The 17,391-nt window shown below is 36.3% G+C and overlaps 1 protein-coding gene across 2 annotated transcripts in view; it reads right to left on the bottom strand.

The window, feature by feature from the left end:
• CTNNB1 (catenin beta 1) overlaps nucleotides 1–17,391 on the bottom strand; it is a 40,984-nt gene that overhangs the window by 12,392 nt on the left and 11,201 nt on the right. For both annotated transcript variants that reach the window (XM_081246829.1, XM_081246830.1), the window contains exons 2-4: nucleotides 1,131–1,191; nucleotides 463–690; nucleotides 11–264 (exon numbers count right to left, since the gene is read on the bottom strand). In XM_081246829.1, the coding sequence (XP_081102955.1) occupies nucleotides 11–264; nucleotides 463–690; nucleotides 1,131–1,143 (495 nt within the window). In that variant the 5' untranslated portion in view covers nucleotides 1,144–1,191. The remainder of the gene's footprint in view (nucleotides 1–10; nucleotides 265–462; nucleotides 691–1,130; nucleotides 1,192–17,391) is intronic.

Raw genomic sequence — 17,391 nt, 5'->3', positions numbered from 1 at the left:
CACTACTTACCTGGTCTTCATCATTTAGCAGTTTTGTCAATTCAGGGATTGCACGTGTGGCAAGTTCTGCATCATCTTGATAGTTAATCAAATTTACAACTGCATGTTTCAGCATCTGTGATGGTTCAGCCAGACGCTGGACATTAGTGGGATGAGCAGCATCAAACTGTGTAGATGGGATCTGCATGCCCTCATCTAATGTCTCAGGGAACATAGCAGCTCGTACCCTCTGAGCTCGAGTCATTGCATACTGTCCATCGATATCTGGAAAAGGTAAAGTCAACACTCACTGTCCATAGCTCAGCATTCACCAAGTATGTGCTATCCTAAACAGTCAAGGTGATACTGAAATCACTCCCTTCTCTTTACCACACCATTTTATTTAAGCTATTATACACTAACTTTTATTAGAATTCTCAAAACTGCATTCTGACTTTCAGTAAGGCAATAATATACTCTTACCAGCTACTTGTTCTTGAGTGAAGGACTGAGAAAATCCCTGCTCCCACTCATACAGGACTTGGGTGGTATCCACATCTTCTTCCTCAGGATTGCCTTTACCACTCAGAGAAGGAGCTGTGGTAGTGGCACCAGAATGGATTCCAGAGTCCAGGTAAGATTGTTGCTGCCAGTGACTAACAGCTGCTTTTCTGTCTGGCTCCATGGCCATGTCCAGCTCCATCAAGTCAGCTATAAAAATCAAACAGCACTAGTATTACTACCAGGGAAATGTTACCTTAATTTGAAAATAAAAATCTATGATATGACTCACTGAAATCTTTTTAGAAATAAAGTCAGGTCTGAAAGACAGCCAAGGATAACAGAATGATGGCCAGGACCAGCTCAGTGATGAAAAATCTGTACTCTTAGGAGACCACCTAACAGTTACTCACTGAATCAGTGAAGAATGGTACTGCATCCAGGCTCCAGAAGCAGTCATCCAGACTAGATTCCTGCTGGTGGCTTGTTTGCTATTTCACCAAGCCATTAGGAGGAGTGAGCAGAAAATGGAGCAAAAGGTAGCCTGACAAGTAAGCAGGGAGAGAGGAAAGCAGGGGAATCTGAGCCAGACTGGGTTAATGGCAATGAAGCAGAGCCCCAATTCAGTAACTAAAGACTATGATACAAACCTTGGGTAGCCATTGTCCACGTGAGATTTTCAAAACCGTAGTATGGTGTACTTCAGAGACCCTAAAAGAGTTAATCAAAGTCATTAGGATTTAAAATTGTTTGATTTTAATACTCATAAGTCACTAGGATGGCCTGTCAAACATCATGGACTACATCCACAAAAAGCCCCAAGTCATCTTCTACCATATGATATAGTGAAACACAGACCTCATGGTCTCCTCCAAACACTTCAACCACAGCTCTATCATTGCCAAACTTCTAAGTGAAAACTTCTCTTTAACAAGCACCTCTTTTCAGGAGAAATATAAATTACAGATACACAGGATGTCAAAAAAGCAAAATTACTGAAGATGACAAAGAAAGCATAAGCACTCTACTGATGAAAGCCAGGGAGAGGAAACAGCTATTCAAAATCAACTCCTCCTTGAGCTCCAAAAGTCCTCTCCTCTCCCTTTTTAATTTCTTTCATGGAAAAATTCATCATAGGGCTTCTTTGGACAATAGAGGTCCAGTGGGATTTTAAAAACACCAAATTAAAAAAAAAAACCCACCAAATTTTCATGTAACGGGTCAATTGTTACTGTTTTCTTTTCTGATATAATACAATTATATTATATTTAAATACCTTCAATAAGGTATTTTATGTGTGGTGACTGGATCAGAACAGTAGATTTCAGATTTTTTACTAAGAAGTAAAATTACTTCTCAAATTAAAGTTTGCAACACAAATGAAAAGCACCTTTTTTAGTCAAACTTTTCTAAGTTCAATTTTATAGCAATGATTTATTATAAATACAAGTGAATGCTTTGATCAATGTAAAAATCATTCACATATATATTAAAAAATCTTAGCATCTAATTTATGTCTGCATTTTGGCATTTTTGTGTAATATTCGGGAAAACACTGAATTACACAGGGAGCTATTTGCAAATGAGACCAGTTTAAGGGCTCATGGTCTGTAGATATTCCTAATAACCAAACTTCCTTTATTACATAGTCTGCCCCAAACAAGTTCCTCTTGCACTACAAGTTAAAAATTAGATGTAAATTACCAATGTGGACTAAGATATTTAAGTGTGAACTGTGTTTTCTATCAGTGTCCAAAAAAGTTTAAATGTGTTTAATATAATGCAGTTGGAAACTGTACTCTAAAGTCCTATTTTCTCTATGTAAAGGAAGCATGTGTTGATTATTCCTGGATTTGCTCTTCCAAAACTAGCTTTTTATAACCACAAAGATCACTTGACACCTAAAGCTGACAAGAGTTGTGGACACAATTGTTTCATCGTACACAGTAGGAACAACTGATGATTTACTTACAAGGCAAAGTGAAGGACAGAAAATAACAAAGATGATTCCTGTCAACAAGAAACTTATATTTAAAAATCATGTACTAAGTAGGATTATGTGTTTATTGTTTAGATTCAATAGGATGGGAAGGGGTGTGTAGAAACCTGCACTTTTTTTTTTTTTTTTTTCCTGGCGGTACGTGGGCCTCTCACTGTTGTGGCCTCTCCCGTTGCGGAGCACAGGCTCCGGACGCGCAGGCCCATCGGCCATGGCTCACGGGCCTAGCCGCTCCGCTGCATGTGGGATCTTCCCGGACCGGGGCACAAACCCGTGTCCCCTGCATCGGCAGGCGGATTCTCAACCGCTGTGCCACCAGGGAAGCCCGAAACCTGCACTTTTAATGAACATTCTAAGGATGCAGAAAGTGATCTGCAGACCATATGTTGAGAAATACTATGATGGAAGAAACCAAGGTTCTCTGTCCACTGATGGCTGTATTTTAGTCCTTATCTTTTGCCTATCTTTGAGAATGGCTATTTAACCATTTCTCCACCCCTCTGAAAAATGGGTTCCCCACTCCAGCTCCCAATATATTTCCAGGGAAGGGGACTTAAAACATGTTTTACACTGAGCTTCTCCTCTGGCCAATGCCACAGGACTCAAAAACCAACTAGTCACATCTACAGGTGCAGCTGTTTAAGAAGTGTTTTGATGTATCTGGCATCAAGAAAAAAAAATATAGTGTTTTTTTTTCCTTGTTGAGACAAAGGCAAAACATATTAGCCAAATTACTGGATAAAATCTACTTATGTGGGCTGACCTAGTAACTTGACTTAGATTATAATGATTTTATGGAAAAAAGCAAGTTCATGTTCCAAACTTACAACATCTATTTGCATGTTGGGGACATCTTAGTACTATTATTTTTTTATAGCACTTTCAAACTTATGCAACATACATAAAAATTATGCTTGCTCTTCATGGCAACCCTCTGAAGTGAGGGAGGCCAAGTGTCAATCAGCAAGAAGTAAAAAGTAGGAATGAAAATGGGGATCTACATAAGCAGCAGTATATACCAACTCACCCCTACACTGATCTGCAGACAAATCCAAATTTACCTAAAATTTGAGAAATATTTCCTGAAGAAATTGAATATCCTACCCAGAGAACTACGGCAGAATCTTGCCCCAAAGGAAAGCTTTCCTATTCTTCCTCTCGGCAGAGCTTTCAGCCCAAGGGCTGGCTCCCCTCTACTACACCCTGCCATACATTAAGGGCCTAGAGCTCCTAATCAACTAAGGCTTATCAAAGACTTCAGGAAAACCAGACTCCAGAGAAACAAAACTTTAAAATCGGGGTAAGGTAGGGAGGGAAACAGAATGTTTCACTTTATTACCCTCATAAAAATTGGAGAGAATAAATAAAAATGAAAAGTTCAATAGATAACTGAAATTGAGAAAAACTCCTAGAGCATAAAGGAGAAAGACACAGAGAATACAAGAGAAGAAACAAGAGGATCAACTAACTCAGGGGATCAAAGCTCCAACTTCAAAAAGAATTATGAGAAACAAAAATGGGGAAAAGCCCACTATGTACCAATCAAGATAAAGGGGGTATAATGCTTTAAAAAAAAAAAAAAATGAAGTACTAAATGTTCCCAGACGCAAGTGACCACAACTATAGACTACATTTAGAATGCTGTGTGTCCTGACAGCTTTATCACCACCAAGTGGTGCTCTGACAAAGAAAGAGGGTGCTGGGGGATCACCAACTTATCCAGTCTAATGAGGTAATGGATACCTGCACACTTCCTTTTTTCTCTTTTTTTTGCTTAACATATACTCTTTTCCAATTATACATTTTGTAAAGAACACCTCAAAATTCATCTATTTCTGATTTAAACTCTATAAGGTTTAGAATATATATCCATTACATATAATAATTTCAATCTAAGGAGGAAGTTCATCCTATACCATACCTTATTCAAAGTATTACTATGAGTAATTTTTCCTTCAGCTTTTCTAACAAGACTACTTAAGCATGCTAGGTTTTTCTTTTTTCTTATTATGAAATTTTTCAAATATGCAGAAAAGTGGACACAACTTTATAATGCACACATCACCTATACTTAACAATTATTAATACTGTGCCATATTGGTGCCTTCCTACAGAATGATTTTAAAGTAAATTACATACATTAGTACATTATGTGGCTATAAAAAGTAATGATATTTTCTTACATACCACAACATTATTACAAAAGATTAGCCTTAGAGCTGACTTCAAAATGATTGTTGGGGGCTCTACTTCACCTTTTGTACTTTAAGTGGCCTTCGGTCAAAATCTACATGAGAAATCTTGACACAATATAGATATCACCTATCAACACAAAATTATCTTAATTACCTTGGATCTCAAAAAGTTTGAGTACTACTAACTACAAGTAACTTTGCTATAAAACAGATTATAAAACCAGTTTATAATAGATTACTGGCTGTTCATGCTAACAATTAACTTTTCCAAGAATCTAGTAAGAAAGTGCACGAAAAACTTTTGATATACTCTCAGGAATCAGAAAAAATTTCTTACTAAAGTCTATTTTGTAAATCTAAAAGCACATACATATGCATTTTTATTAACTGTCACTACTAATACCTTGCCATTTAAAAACTTATAGTCTCCTCAAATCTTCCTGTCTCACCACTTTTTATTCAACACTAACACTTTTAAGTCACAACTTACTCTAGTTTCCTTTCTGCTTTTACTCCTCAGCTGTGTGCGTGTGTGTGAGTCCATGTCCTGGGAGGGGTCTTCCCCGAACTGGGCAATAAAAAACAAACATTTAATGACACTTGCGCTCCTCTGAAACACCTAGATTGATACTCCTGGTATTATCTTTAAATATGTAGGTACAAAAATGGCTATTAGAAATCTGAACTGTGGCTAGGGAAAATTAGGATGTTCCTGATCATTTTCCTTCTTTCATTTTAGTTGTCTCTTCTACCTCATCCATAAAATAATATATGCTTAGTATAAAATGGTATTTTCCTTTGGCATTCCCATAATAATGACATTGTTATATTTGGTATTCTGTTAAATTTACTGTTAGTTTTTTTTTAATATAAAAGCCAATTCCTTGTTGTAGACCCTTACCAAATATTATCTGTACTGTATCATAGGTCTATACTATAATTTAACTACACCTCCCATTCTTGAATATTTAGTTTGTCTTTCCTATTTAGTTTGCTATTCAAACAACGCTGAAAAAATATCTTTGCATATAAATAGTTCTCTTAATTTCTTCCACCTCCCTTCCACCTAAGGACTGCTTCAATTATTGGGTTAAAGAATAGGAACTTTTAAGTTTTAAGGCTTTTGATACATAGCTCCAAAATACTGATGGAGCATAAATTGATACAGTTTTCAAAGAAGGCATTGTACTGGTGACCACCTTACCAAGGGCCTATCAAGTGTCAACTGTTATCTTGGACAACTTTTTTTTTTTTTTTTGCCTGCGCTGGGTCTTTGTTGCTGTGTGCGGGCTTTTCTCTTGTTGCGAGGAGCGGGGGCTACTAGTCGTTGCAGCACGCAGGCTTCTCATTGCGGTGGCTTCTCTTGCTGCAGAGCATGGGCTCTGGTGTGTGGGCTTCAGTAGCCGTGGCACATGGGCTCAAGTAATTGTGGCTTGCGGGCTCTAGAGCGCAGGCTCAGTAGTTGTGGCGCACGGGCTTAGCTGCTCCACAGGATGTGGGATCTTCACGGACCAGGGCTTGAACCCGTGTCCCCTGCATTGGCAGGCGGACTCCCAACCACTGTGCCACCAGGGAAGCCCTCGGACAACTTTTAATAGCTATGTCCACCCATCTAATGTATATACCACCACCCCACCCTACAAGTTTTTCTAAATTCTGAGAAGACTGAATGCTTAATTTTTCCCCTACTTGTAGCCGTTTGTCTTGCCAGATTTTTATGTCGTCCTTTTAACATTTTTATGCAGTACATGTATATGTCATGCATAAGAAGTCACTTGAATAATCGCTGATAGAGCACATTTAAACCAACTGTGTGTGTCTGAGAATATGATTTTACTACTTAAAATAATTCAATTATGGCAATATCCTTTACATGTATGATATATCATTAGTCTCACTGATGAGTAACTGCACACAGAATCTCTGGTCAATAAACACAATCCTAAAATAGTTCTGATCCGTCAGGAAAAAAAAATGTTTTAAGACAAATTTTCACTTTTTCCACTCTAAGAACAAATTACTACAAAAAGTAGAAACTGTTTTTCTCCAGCTTATACTAATATAAGCTACCAAAAAGACGGATCTTTTTCAATTTTATTTAATTTAAAAAAATTTTTTAAACTATAGTTGACTTAAAATATTGTGTTAATTTCAGGTGTACAGCTTCAGATTCTTTTCCATTATAGGTTATTACAAGATATTGAATATAGTTCCCTGTGCTATACAGTAAACCCTTGTTGTTTTTATCTATTTTATATACAGTGGTATGTATCTGTTAATACCATACTCCCCCTCCCCTTTCCTCTTTGGTAACCCTTTTCCCCTTTGGTAACTATGTCTGTGAGTCTGTTTCTGTTTTGTAAATAAGTTGATTTGTATCATTTTTTTAGATTCCACATATAAGTTATATCATATGATACCGGTCTTTCTCTAACTTACTTCACTTAGTATGATAAACTCTAGGTCCATCCATGTTGCGGCAAATAACATTATTTCATTCTTTTTTATGGTTGAGTAGTATTCCATTGCATGCATATACACACACATATACACATGCACACACTGTGTGTGTGTATATATATATATATACACACACACCACATCTTCTTTACCCATTCATCTGCTGATGGACACTTAGGCTGCTTCCATGTCTTGGCTATTGTGAATAGTGCTGCTATGAACACCGGTGTGCATGTAAGATCGATATTTTAAAATACAGCTATTTCAAAATACATACAGAATAGCTTTTATCGACACAGGCACATTTTTATAATTTCCAAATATAATTTTATGCAAGTTGAAAAAAAAAAACCCAACACTTCATATTGTTTATGTAGTAAAAGTACAAAGAACACACACCAGCTTCTTAATACTCAGGGGCAAAAGGCATAGTATGCGAAAGAATATTAAAGATGGCTTCAACTCTTTAGCTGTGTGTGTGTGTGTGTGTGTGTGTGTGTGTGTGTTTAATCAAACAAACAGCAAAATTCCATCTGTTAATCTGGGTGGTGAGTACATGGATGTTTATTACATTAATCTCTACACTCTGTATAGCAAAAATAACTAAATAAAAATAAGAAAACAGCCATACATCAATATTTCAGATAAAATAATTAAAACTCCAAATATGATTTTAAAATACTTTTGTATGTTAATCTTTTAAAGTTCATTAAAATGGAGTTACCAAAAAAACATGAATATTTTATAGAAACTTTTGTTAAATCAGCTAAACCTTACACACTCAAGTCTCAAATATGAGAATAAAATAAACATGTCCATCTCCTTGAAAAGGTAGCAGTCACAAAAGCTAAACAGGCTACAAGTCTATTTTAAAAGGCTAGGGGTTGTAGTTATGTGGGAGGATCTGTTTCCATTACATCTTGAAACTGAAAATTCTGTTTCTCAAAGTTCACAAAATGATGACTGACTAAATACTTTTAAACTGAGGACACTCTTTTTAACATTCTAGAGACACTTTTATACCCATTTTAAGTGGATTTTACAGTCTGATAAAGCTGCACAGAAAACATAGTTCACCCAAATTTTTAATGAAGTTATTAAATTATATACAAACTAGTTTCCTATATACATTTAGGACAGTCAGAAAAACACAGTCACAAAGAGTTCACTCATAATTGCAACAATAAAAACAACAAAAAAAGGTACACACAAAATTAAAGGAGAGCTGTCTTATTCTTGATTAGAATTTTTTGTACTATATAAAGATGCCAGTTTTCACTAACTTAGTTTATAAATTCAATGTATTCCCAACAAAATGCTCAGTTAGATTTCTTTAGGAGTGAAAATGATTCTTAAATTCATTTGGAACGGAAATGTGAAGATAATTAAAAAAAGACTGAAATAACGATAAGGGACTAATTCTATCAGATACTAAAATTCATTATAAATCAATAGCCAAAGCAATTAACAATTATATTAATGGGGGTAGGAATGGTTAAGAGACTATAGTAATCAGAAAGCACCCAGACATAATGTAGCAATTTAATAAATGTAAAAGGTGACATTTCAACTGGTGGGAGACAGCTGGATTACTTGATTAATAGTATTAGGAGAAAGGGACTCTTCCTTGTTAAGTACCATTTTTTCATCCTTACTGTATTAAAATTAAACCTACATATGCCAAATATTTACAGGTTAAAAAAAATACCAGTGGGATAAAATATGGTCTCTACAAGGGTGGTATATATGGAAATAAAACCATGGTAAGAAGCCCAACATAAGCATGACTTGGAACTCTGAAATCAAAAAGATAGGCTAATTTGTGTGTGTGTATAAAACCTTAAAATCCCAAGCAAAAAAGCACCATGTATAAAGTAATTTTTTAAATGACATATTGGACACCAGAAGTGAAATATGGTTAAAGGCTAATATCCATAGTACATACACAAAGAACTGAGGAGAAATCAATAAGTACAGCAGAGAAAGGGCAGGAACCATCACTGAAGGAAAAATAGAAAGTAAGCAATAAACATATGCAAAAGAGTTTAAACTCATTTATTTCTGCTTATCAGACTGGTAAGACTGAAAAGATAATACCGACTGCTGAGATGGATATAGTTAAACTGGCAAAAACTTTTTGGATGGTAAGTTGGCACTATCCATTAAATATAAGTGTAAACACTTTCACATAAAAATTCCAATTTTATATTAGAAATGTATTCTGCAGAATATTCACAGAAGCATGCCAAGAGGGCTGCACAGTGACACATTCATAGAGAAAAAGCTGGAAATTACCCAAATGCTCATCAACAAGGGAATGAATAAAAAATATTGTATCCATTGAATGGAATGTATATTCCTCTCTTCAACAAATATTTAAGTATCTTTTATGTTACTAGCATTGCAGGAACAGTGAATAACAGTCAGAGAGTCAAGGTCATACGTCCAGGAAAGCCTGCATTCTACTATTAGAGAGTCAAGCAATAGAAAACAAGATAATTTGAAGAGTGAGAACTGCTGTGAAGAAAATAAACAAGGTAAGAATAGAGTGACTTAGTTGGGGAGGAGGGCTACACTATGTAAGAGTGAGTGATGAGGATGGAAGCGACAGGAGCACAGGAGGAGAAGCTAGCCAAGTGAAGATGGGGCAGAACACTCCATGCAGAAAACCAATGCAAAGGAAGGAAAGACCTGTAGGGAAACAGTACTGAAAGGTCACCAGTATAACTAGAAATCAGGGAACCATGAAAAGAGGTAGGGAGCAGATGGATAAGGGTACATACTGGGAAGCCACTGGAATAACTAACACCTGTGATTTAGGATTTTTAAAGTTCACTCTAGTGTCTCTATGGAAAAAAAAAGACCACGAGGGTCAAAAGCAAAGCAGGGAGAAGAGTTAGGAGACTACTGTAAATCATCCACGTTGAGAGGGGTAGAGAATTACTATGAAGCCGTTAAAAGTTAAAAAGAATACATAGAAAAAAATTCAACATATATCTAATATGCAAGGCATTGCATACTTTTTAATAAACATTTTTGCACATATTTGCAAAGAAAATGTATAGAAATAATATATTGCTATTAGAAATGATACTTGCCCAAGAAAATATCTATCATTTAGCCCACTCTATGTTAACCAAACAGTGATATACAGCATTAAGTAAATGTTTCTAAACATAAAAGCTAAGTGGCCTATAAAATGGACTTCCTGCAAAAGAAATGTGGAAACTACTCAGCCAACCATTAGCACCTCAAGGCACAAAGAAATTGCTTTAAAAAAAAAAAGACATTCTTAGGAAAAATAACCAATGTTTTCTAAAAGCAAAGAAATCAAACTTACTGTAGGTTTTTAAAATATTTAGGCAAATGTCATTTTATTAGATCAATAAATTTCTATTTTTAGTAATTTAATCTAACAGACATTTTTCATTCAGTTCTTATTCTACTAAAGTGGCAATATTCTAAAAATCAACTGCATCACAAAGGAATGGAATCTTCCCAAGCAACCTCATAAAGTAGACAACATTCCCCCAAATCATCAGATGAAAAAAGTGACTAGCAGCAGTTAATATGAGTAGAGCTAGTAAACTGCTCTGTTAAAACTCATATCTAGGTCTGTTTAGCTCAGTCACATGCCCTTTCAATCAAATCATTTATCCCATCCCCACCCCAAAGTTACACACTACTAGTATCTAACAATCACTGTTGCAGTTAAGTGCAAGAGAAGGGTTAGCAACTTTTAGATAAAAGTATCGTAAGTAATACTAAAGAACTACATTCTTTGAACAGTAACCACAGCAAAAAAAAAAAAAATTTAAAATATTTCTAAGATTTGAATCAGTACATACTCCATAGTTTGACTCTGTGCCTAGCACAAATGCTGACAAGAAAATGCAGGATTTTCAAACATGAGTATATTATGCCAAGGAAATGGAAGATTTTACTTCAAGAAAGTTTCTAGATGTTACTCTCTAAATTCAGGCTACAGGCAGAATTAATGGAAGGGAATCAAAGACTTCCAGAAGTAATTTAAATGCATTGCTTTTTATCCCATAACAATAACCTTCCTCTTCTCCACTTGTTATAAGAGTTCCCCTTCCCCACCATACCAGCACACTGATCTTTAAAAAAAAAAAAAAAAAAAAAAGGCAAGCTCAATAAGTGAACTCTGAGAGGGCTTGGGGCTGTACCTTTAGCTCCTCACTGCTTCCAAAGTGCTTAGCACACATTAAGCTCTTAAATACTTGGACTAAATGTGCTAAAAAACAAGAAAAATGTTCTAAAAGTAGGCAGAACAACTAAAATGTAATATAGAGGCTTAGAAAGCCAACAATTATATATACCTAAGAGATTTCTTAAATGCCTTTACGAACACGAAGGATTCATTTGTGAACGACGTATATCATCTAGCACAGAAGTCAGCAAACTTCTTCTGTTAAAGGCCAGACAGTAAAGATTTCAGGGTTTTGCAGGCCTTAAGCTCTCTGTAGCAACTATTCAACTCTGCTATTGTAGTGAGAGAGCAACCACAGACAATATGCACACTAATGAGCATGGCTAGGTTCCAATAAAACTTTATTCATGCAAAGTGCAAATTTGAATTTCATAAGTTTCACGTGTCATGAGATATTATCTGTCTTTTGATTTTTATCAGCCATTAAAAAGTATAAAAATCATTCTTAGTTCTCAGGCCATACAAAAACAGGTGGTAGGCAGCAGTTGGCCAACCCTTCATCTATTTATTACTTACTTTCACTAAGTACAAACGAAAGGCAAGTGAGTTTACATTTTTAACTAAGTACATTAAACCTAAATGTGAAGACCAACAACAGAAAGGGTTTTTAAGTGGGCTACTAGGTTACTAAGAGAAGTCACTCACCTTTTTCCCAGGAGTATTTTCAAAAGCAGGCTGTGTGAAAAAAATGAAACTGGACCAAATGACATATGAAAGCCACATCAAGTCCATTTGTTTGGGAAAAACATATCAGGCCATTAAGATCAGGTATATGCTAAACTAGAACATGGCTTCAATATGCCTTTTTCTTCCCCCCATAAAAAATGTTAGCCACTGTTGTTGTTATTAATTAATGATTATTAATATCACTTAGACCCGCATGTTTGGCCAATGGAGACAGTGTCTACAGAGGATGTGATGATGACACAGAAATTATGAGTTACCTAGTATTATTTTTTAACTCTCTGGAAACAATTTCTAGTGTTACTGGCATAGAGAGAATGATTTTTCATTTACTTTTCCCCCAATAGTGTATATATATATATATTTCTGATTATAAGTTAATAAATACCTTTACAGAGGAATATGAAGAATATTACTGTCTTAATAATTCCAACTTTCTCTCTACGCATTTTAGTCTAATTTTTCAACAGTTATGCACCTGGTACTTTCAGAAAGTGCTCAATGAACATTTTTGAAGATATATACATGGCTGACCCTTGAACAACATGATGGGGGTTTAGGGGCACTAGCCCCCACATGGTAGAAAATCTGAATACTGCTATCTTTGCCTCAGAAACAAAGGAACTGATAAATGACTCGCCCAAGGATGGGACAGAATCAAAACTCAAACCCTAGTTGTTTTCTTCCACATATTGGGATCTCTAATCCAACAGAAACTTTTCCTCACACTTAAAGATCTGTAAAATCAAAATACAGGCACTCTATTTATTGATGGAAAAGGTGTTTAAGTTGATGTATGCAGTTCAAACCTGTGTTCTTCAAGAGTCAACTGTACTACGTATCTTCATACCAAATGTGTTTTCTAAAGCATTTTAACTAAACAATGTATCACAGAGATATCAATGGATGTAGATATAATACCAAATTCTGTAAAAGTGTACAGATTATCAAAGAATTTAAATTCCTTATAGCAAACTGACTTTGATACAAATACTGTTACTTCTGCTTTTTAATATATTATTTGATATATTTTTGCTAATTTTCTTTCACCTTTTGAATCTTTGCTTTAATTGTTTTAAATGTGCCTCATACATTGAATATCATGTTGGATGTTATCTTTTTTAACCCAGTTGGAGAGTCTTTTTTTTAAACATATTTTATTTCATTTATAGCTGTTATAAATTATATGTTGGTCTTGTTCCTCTTGTCTTATTTTTGTCTGCAAATCCTAACATCTGGGTTATTTCAGCATTTTTTTTCTCTTGACTTTGGGTGACTTTTTCTTATTTTATCACGTCTAGTAATTATTGATTGTATATTGCATACATTATAGATTGTGTATTAGATATATTGTGAAGACTCTGGTTTCTGGAGTCTTCTAAAGACTGTTGAGTTTTCTTCTTTAAGGCAGTTAAATCACCTTAATTTTACGGAGCTTGGTTTTACACTTTCTTAGGAGGAATCTATTTCAGATTTGACCCTTAGATTTAGGATAAATTACCTTAATCCTGGGAAACGTCTTTACTCCTAAGGTGTGACCCTTCTCTGGTTTCAAATGAAAAGCATGAGGTGTTTACCAAGACCCCCTAACTTGGCAGGACCAAGCTCCAAACTCTTCTTCACTGTGAGGGTGGAAGCTGAAATCTCTGCTCATGTTTCTCAGTGTTCCATGTATTGCTTTAAAATGAGTTCCTTGGAATTGCCACACACACCCCCCTCTGACACACACACACACACACACACACACACACACACACACACACACACACACACACACACACACACACACACACACACACACACACACACTCCCTCTCTCTCCTCTCTCTCTCTCTCTCTCTCTCTCTCTCTCTCTCTCTCTCTCTCTCTCTCTCTCTCTCTCTCTCTCTCTCTCTCTCTCTCTCTCTCTCTCTCTCTCTCTCTCTCTCTCTCTCTCTCTCTCCTCTCTCTCTCTCTCTCTCTCTCTCTCCTCTCTCTCTCTCTCTCTCTCTCTCTCTCTCTCTCCTCTCTCTCTCTCTCTCTCTCTCTCCCCTCCCTCCCTCTCTCTCTCTCTCTCTCTCTCTCTCTCTCTCTCTCTCTCTCTCTCTCCCCCCCCCCCTCTGGGACTCCCTCCACTGTGAATCTACCTACCCCCCAACTCAATTTCCAGCCATCCTGGCAACCCTGAGCTCCATGTCTGATACTTCATGAGTTCTAGTCATACTGCACCAGAAACACTGGTGATTGTTCTCATTGGAGGAGCCTTAGAAATACGGATGTCACCCAGTGAGTGTATTTCCCTTCTTTCATGGGTCTCATCTCCTCAAACTTCTTCTTTTCCAGCTCTCTTGGTACCTTCCAACAGTTATTTTTATATTTTTTTTCCAGAGTTTATAATTTTTTCTTCCAGTTTTATTGAGATATAATGGAATACATACTGTATAAGATATACAGCACGATTTGATTTACACACATCATGAAGGGATTATCACAGTATATTTAGCAAACACCCATCATCTCATATATACATACAAAATTAATAGAAAAATATTTTTTTCTGGTGATGAGAACTTAGGATTTACTCTCTTAACAGCTTCCATATATAACATAAAGCAATGTTAATTACCATGTTATACATTACATCCCTAGTACTTATGTATCTTATAATTGGAAGCCTGTACCTTTTGACTGCCTTCATCTAATTTCCCCCTTTAAAATTGTGTTTTACTAAAAAGATCTCCAAGCTTGCTTGTAGAGCCCTTTAAACTGGCAAACGGATCCTTCCAAAGGTTCTAACCTGGAACTTTAAAAAACACAGATTACCAGGCTCCATCCCCACGGTTTTCTATCAGTAGGGCTGGGATAGAACCTTGGCACTGTATTATTTTTTTAAGTGCCATACATGTTGCTGATGCTGCTACCCTCAGAGCAAAGGGCTACAGCTGTAGACAAACTATATGACTCAGCTCTCTATATAACATTAGTCAGTAACCCAAGCTAAAAAACCCAAAACATAAACCTGACTCCCCAGAGTAACCCTAACATCAGCTCCTTGCAAAGCATCCATTCATTAAGACAGCACATATTCTAACTTAATCTTTAGCAACCTTCGGCCCCCCACGACGCATATCAAGTTTATGGCACTCTCCCAAGCAGAAGGACATCTTGCTGCGTTTGACAGCCTTACCATAGCAGTAGGTCTCCTAATTATGAGGCTCTCTTACATTTAGGAAGAGTAGCAGAATATTATAGAAAGTAGAGTAAGCTAGGAAACTTTTATTTTCAAAATGTTACTCCATTACCTCAATACAAAGAACTTCAAGGAACTCTAAATCTCTGTTCTATTGTGAGTCCAAAAATACACCAATAAATAAGTCATAACCTGGAGCTATATACGAATGCCCAATTGGTATATTATCTTCTCAGTTTACCAAGTTGCGATTTAATCAAGAGATTTTCTGTTCCACAAGAAATCTTTCTCACAATTCTTTCATTTACTCCATAGTTCCAGGATATAGCAATACCAATATCATAAATGCAATGTAAAGATTTCATATATTCAAATTTTGTTATGCAACTGCTACACACCAAGAAGAGTAATAGATTCTGAGGACACAGTGGTGACATAAAACAGACGTGGTCCTTGCATTCTTGATAGAGAGACAGACAACAACTGAATAAACAATTACAAAGAGTGATAAGTGTATAACTAAGTAACAAGTGGGAGAATGGAGTGGAAATGACACAAAGACAAGTGGAAGGCCCTACTCAGAGTGGCCACAGGCTTCTGTGGTAACCTTCAAGGGTACCTTTAAGCTGTGAGGATAACCTTCAAGCTGAAACCTGAAGAAAGATGCAAAAGAGCCAGCACGTAAGGAGCAGAGCAGGAACATTCCAGAAACAAGAAAACAAGTGCAGAAGCCCACAATCATTAGGACCCCGTCATCTTTTAAGACCATGGTGGTTCGATTAAAGTGGGAAAGTGTGATTAAAATGAGATGAGGCTGAAAATAGCCAGATCATGTAGTGCTCTACAGCCTTTGTCAAAAAATGTATTTTTTACTCTAAGTGCCACTGGAAGTCCATAAAAGGTTATAAGCAGGTGAATAACAAGATCGTATTTGAGTTTTTCAAAACTGGCTTTGGCTATAATGAAAAAAAACTGAAAGGGGAAGAGAAAAAAGGGAAACCAGTAAAGCAACTATAGCAATGTCCAGGTAACAGATGGTGGTGGCTTAGGCTAGGGTAACAGCACTAGGCACAAAAAGTAGCTAGATTAGATAAATACTTTGGAGATAGAAAAGAGTCTCTGGTTGATGGACTGATTGCAGTAGATCAGAGAAATTAAAGTAGATGAGAGGAATTAAAGATGACTACTAGGTGTTTGGCTTGAGCAATTAGGTTGTGATACTGAGTTTGGTGCAATGGAAGAAAGGAGAATGTTTCTAGAACTGCACTGTCCAATACAGTAGCCATTAGTCACACATGACTATTTACATTTAAATTCTATTAAAATTTAGCTCATCAGTCACATTACCACATTCCAAGTGCTCAAGAGCCACATGTAGCTCGTGGCGACCATATCAGACCACACAGATGTAGAACACTTCCACCATCACAGAAAGTTCTACTGGACACTGCGGTTCCAGAGGGAAGTTAAAAAAAAAAAAATGCACCAAATGCTGAGTGATCCAGCAAGACTAAAGGTAAAAAGTATCTCTTTGACTGGTCAGCATGGAGGTCCAATAGTGAGTTCAGCAAGAGCACATTCACTGAAATAATGAAAGCAGAACACAAACTGGAATAGGAGATGAAAAGTGAAGACCATATCCATAGGATATCTCTTTCAGACTATGAAAGGGAGCAGAGAAATTAAAGGGGCATTAGCTGGAAAGCAACAAAGGTCATCCAATTCCAGAATATTCACCCATTCAACAAGTATTTATTAGCACCTACAACTTCCAGATGCTGTTCTGAGTACCAGGCATACAAATCAGAAAAAGACAGTGACAGGGGGAAAGAACAAGCGAGTAAACAAATGTTACTTCAGAGTATGATTAAATGCCACAAACTAAATAAAAGAATATAATAAAGTGAAAATGAGTGAAGAGGGAAGAACTCAATCTGACATGAGCCATAAATGACAGGAAGGAACCACCTCTGCAAAGATAGAATATATCTGTATGCTATTGGAAAAGATCCAAAATGAGGTGAAAAGATTTAAAAGTCATTCACTCAACACATATTCACTGATCATCTAGTTATGTACTATGATTCTAGGTACTGGAAAGAAAACAGTAAGGAAATAGACAATAATCCCTGTCTTCCTAGAGCTTATGTTCTAGGAGGCTAAGAAAAAG

The sequence above is a fragment of the Mesoplodon bidens genome (assembly GCF_964165515.1).
Source record: "Mesoplodon bidens genome assembly, chromosome: 10".
In the NCBI taxonomy this organism is placed as follows: domain Eukaryota; kingdom Metazoa; phylum Chordata; class Mammalia; order Artiodactyla; family Ziphiidae; genus Mesoplodon; species Mesoplodon bidens.
Note: the sequence above shows the minus strand (reverse complement) of the source record. Positions and strands in the feature narration are given on the sequence as shown.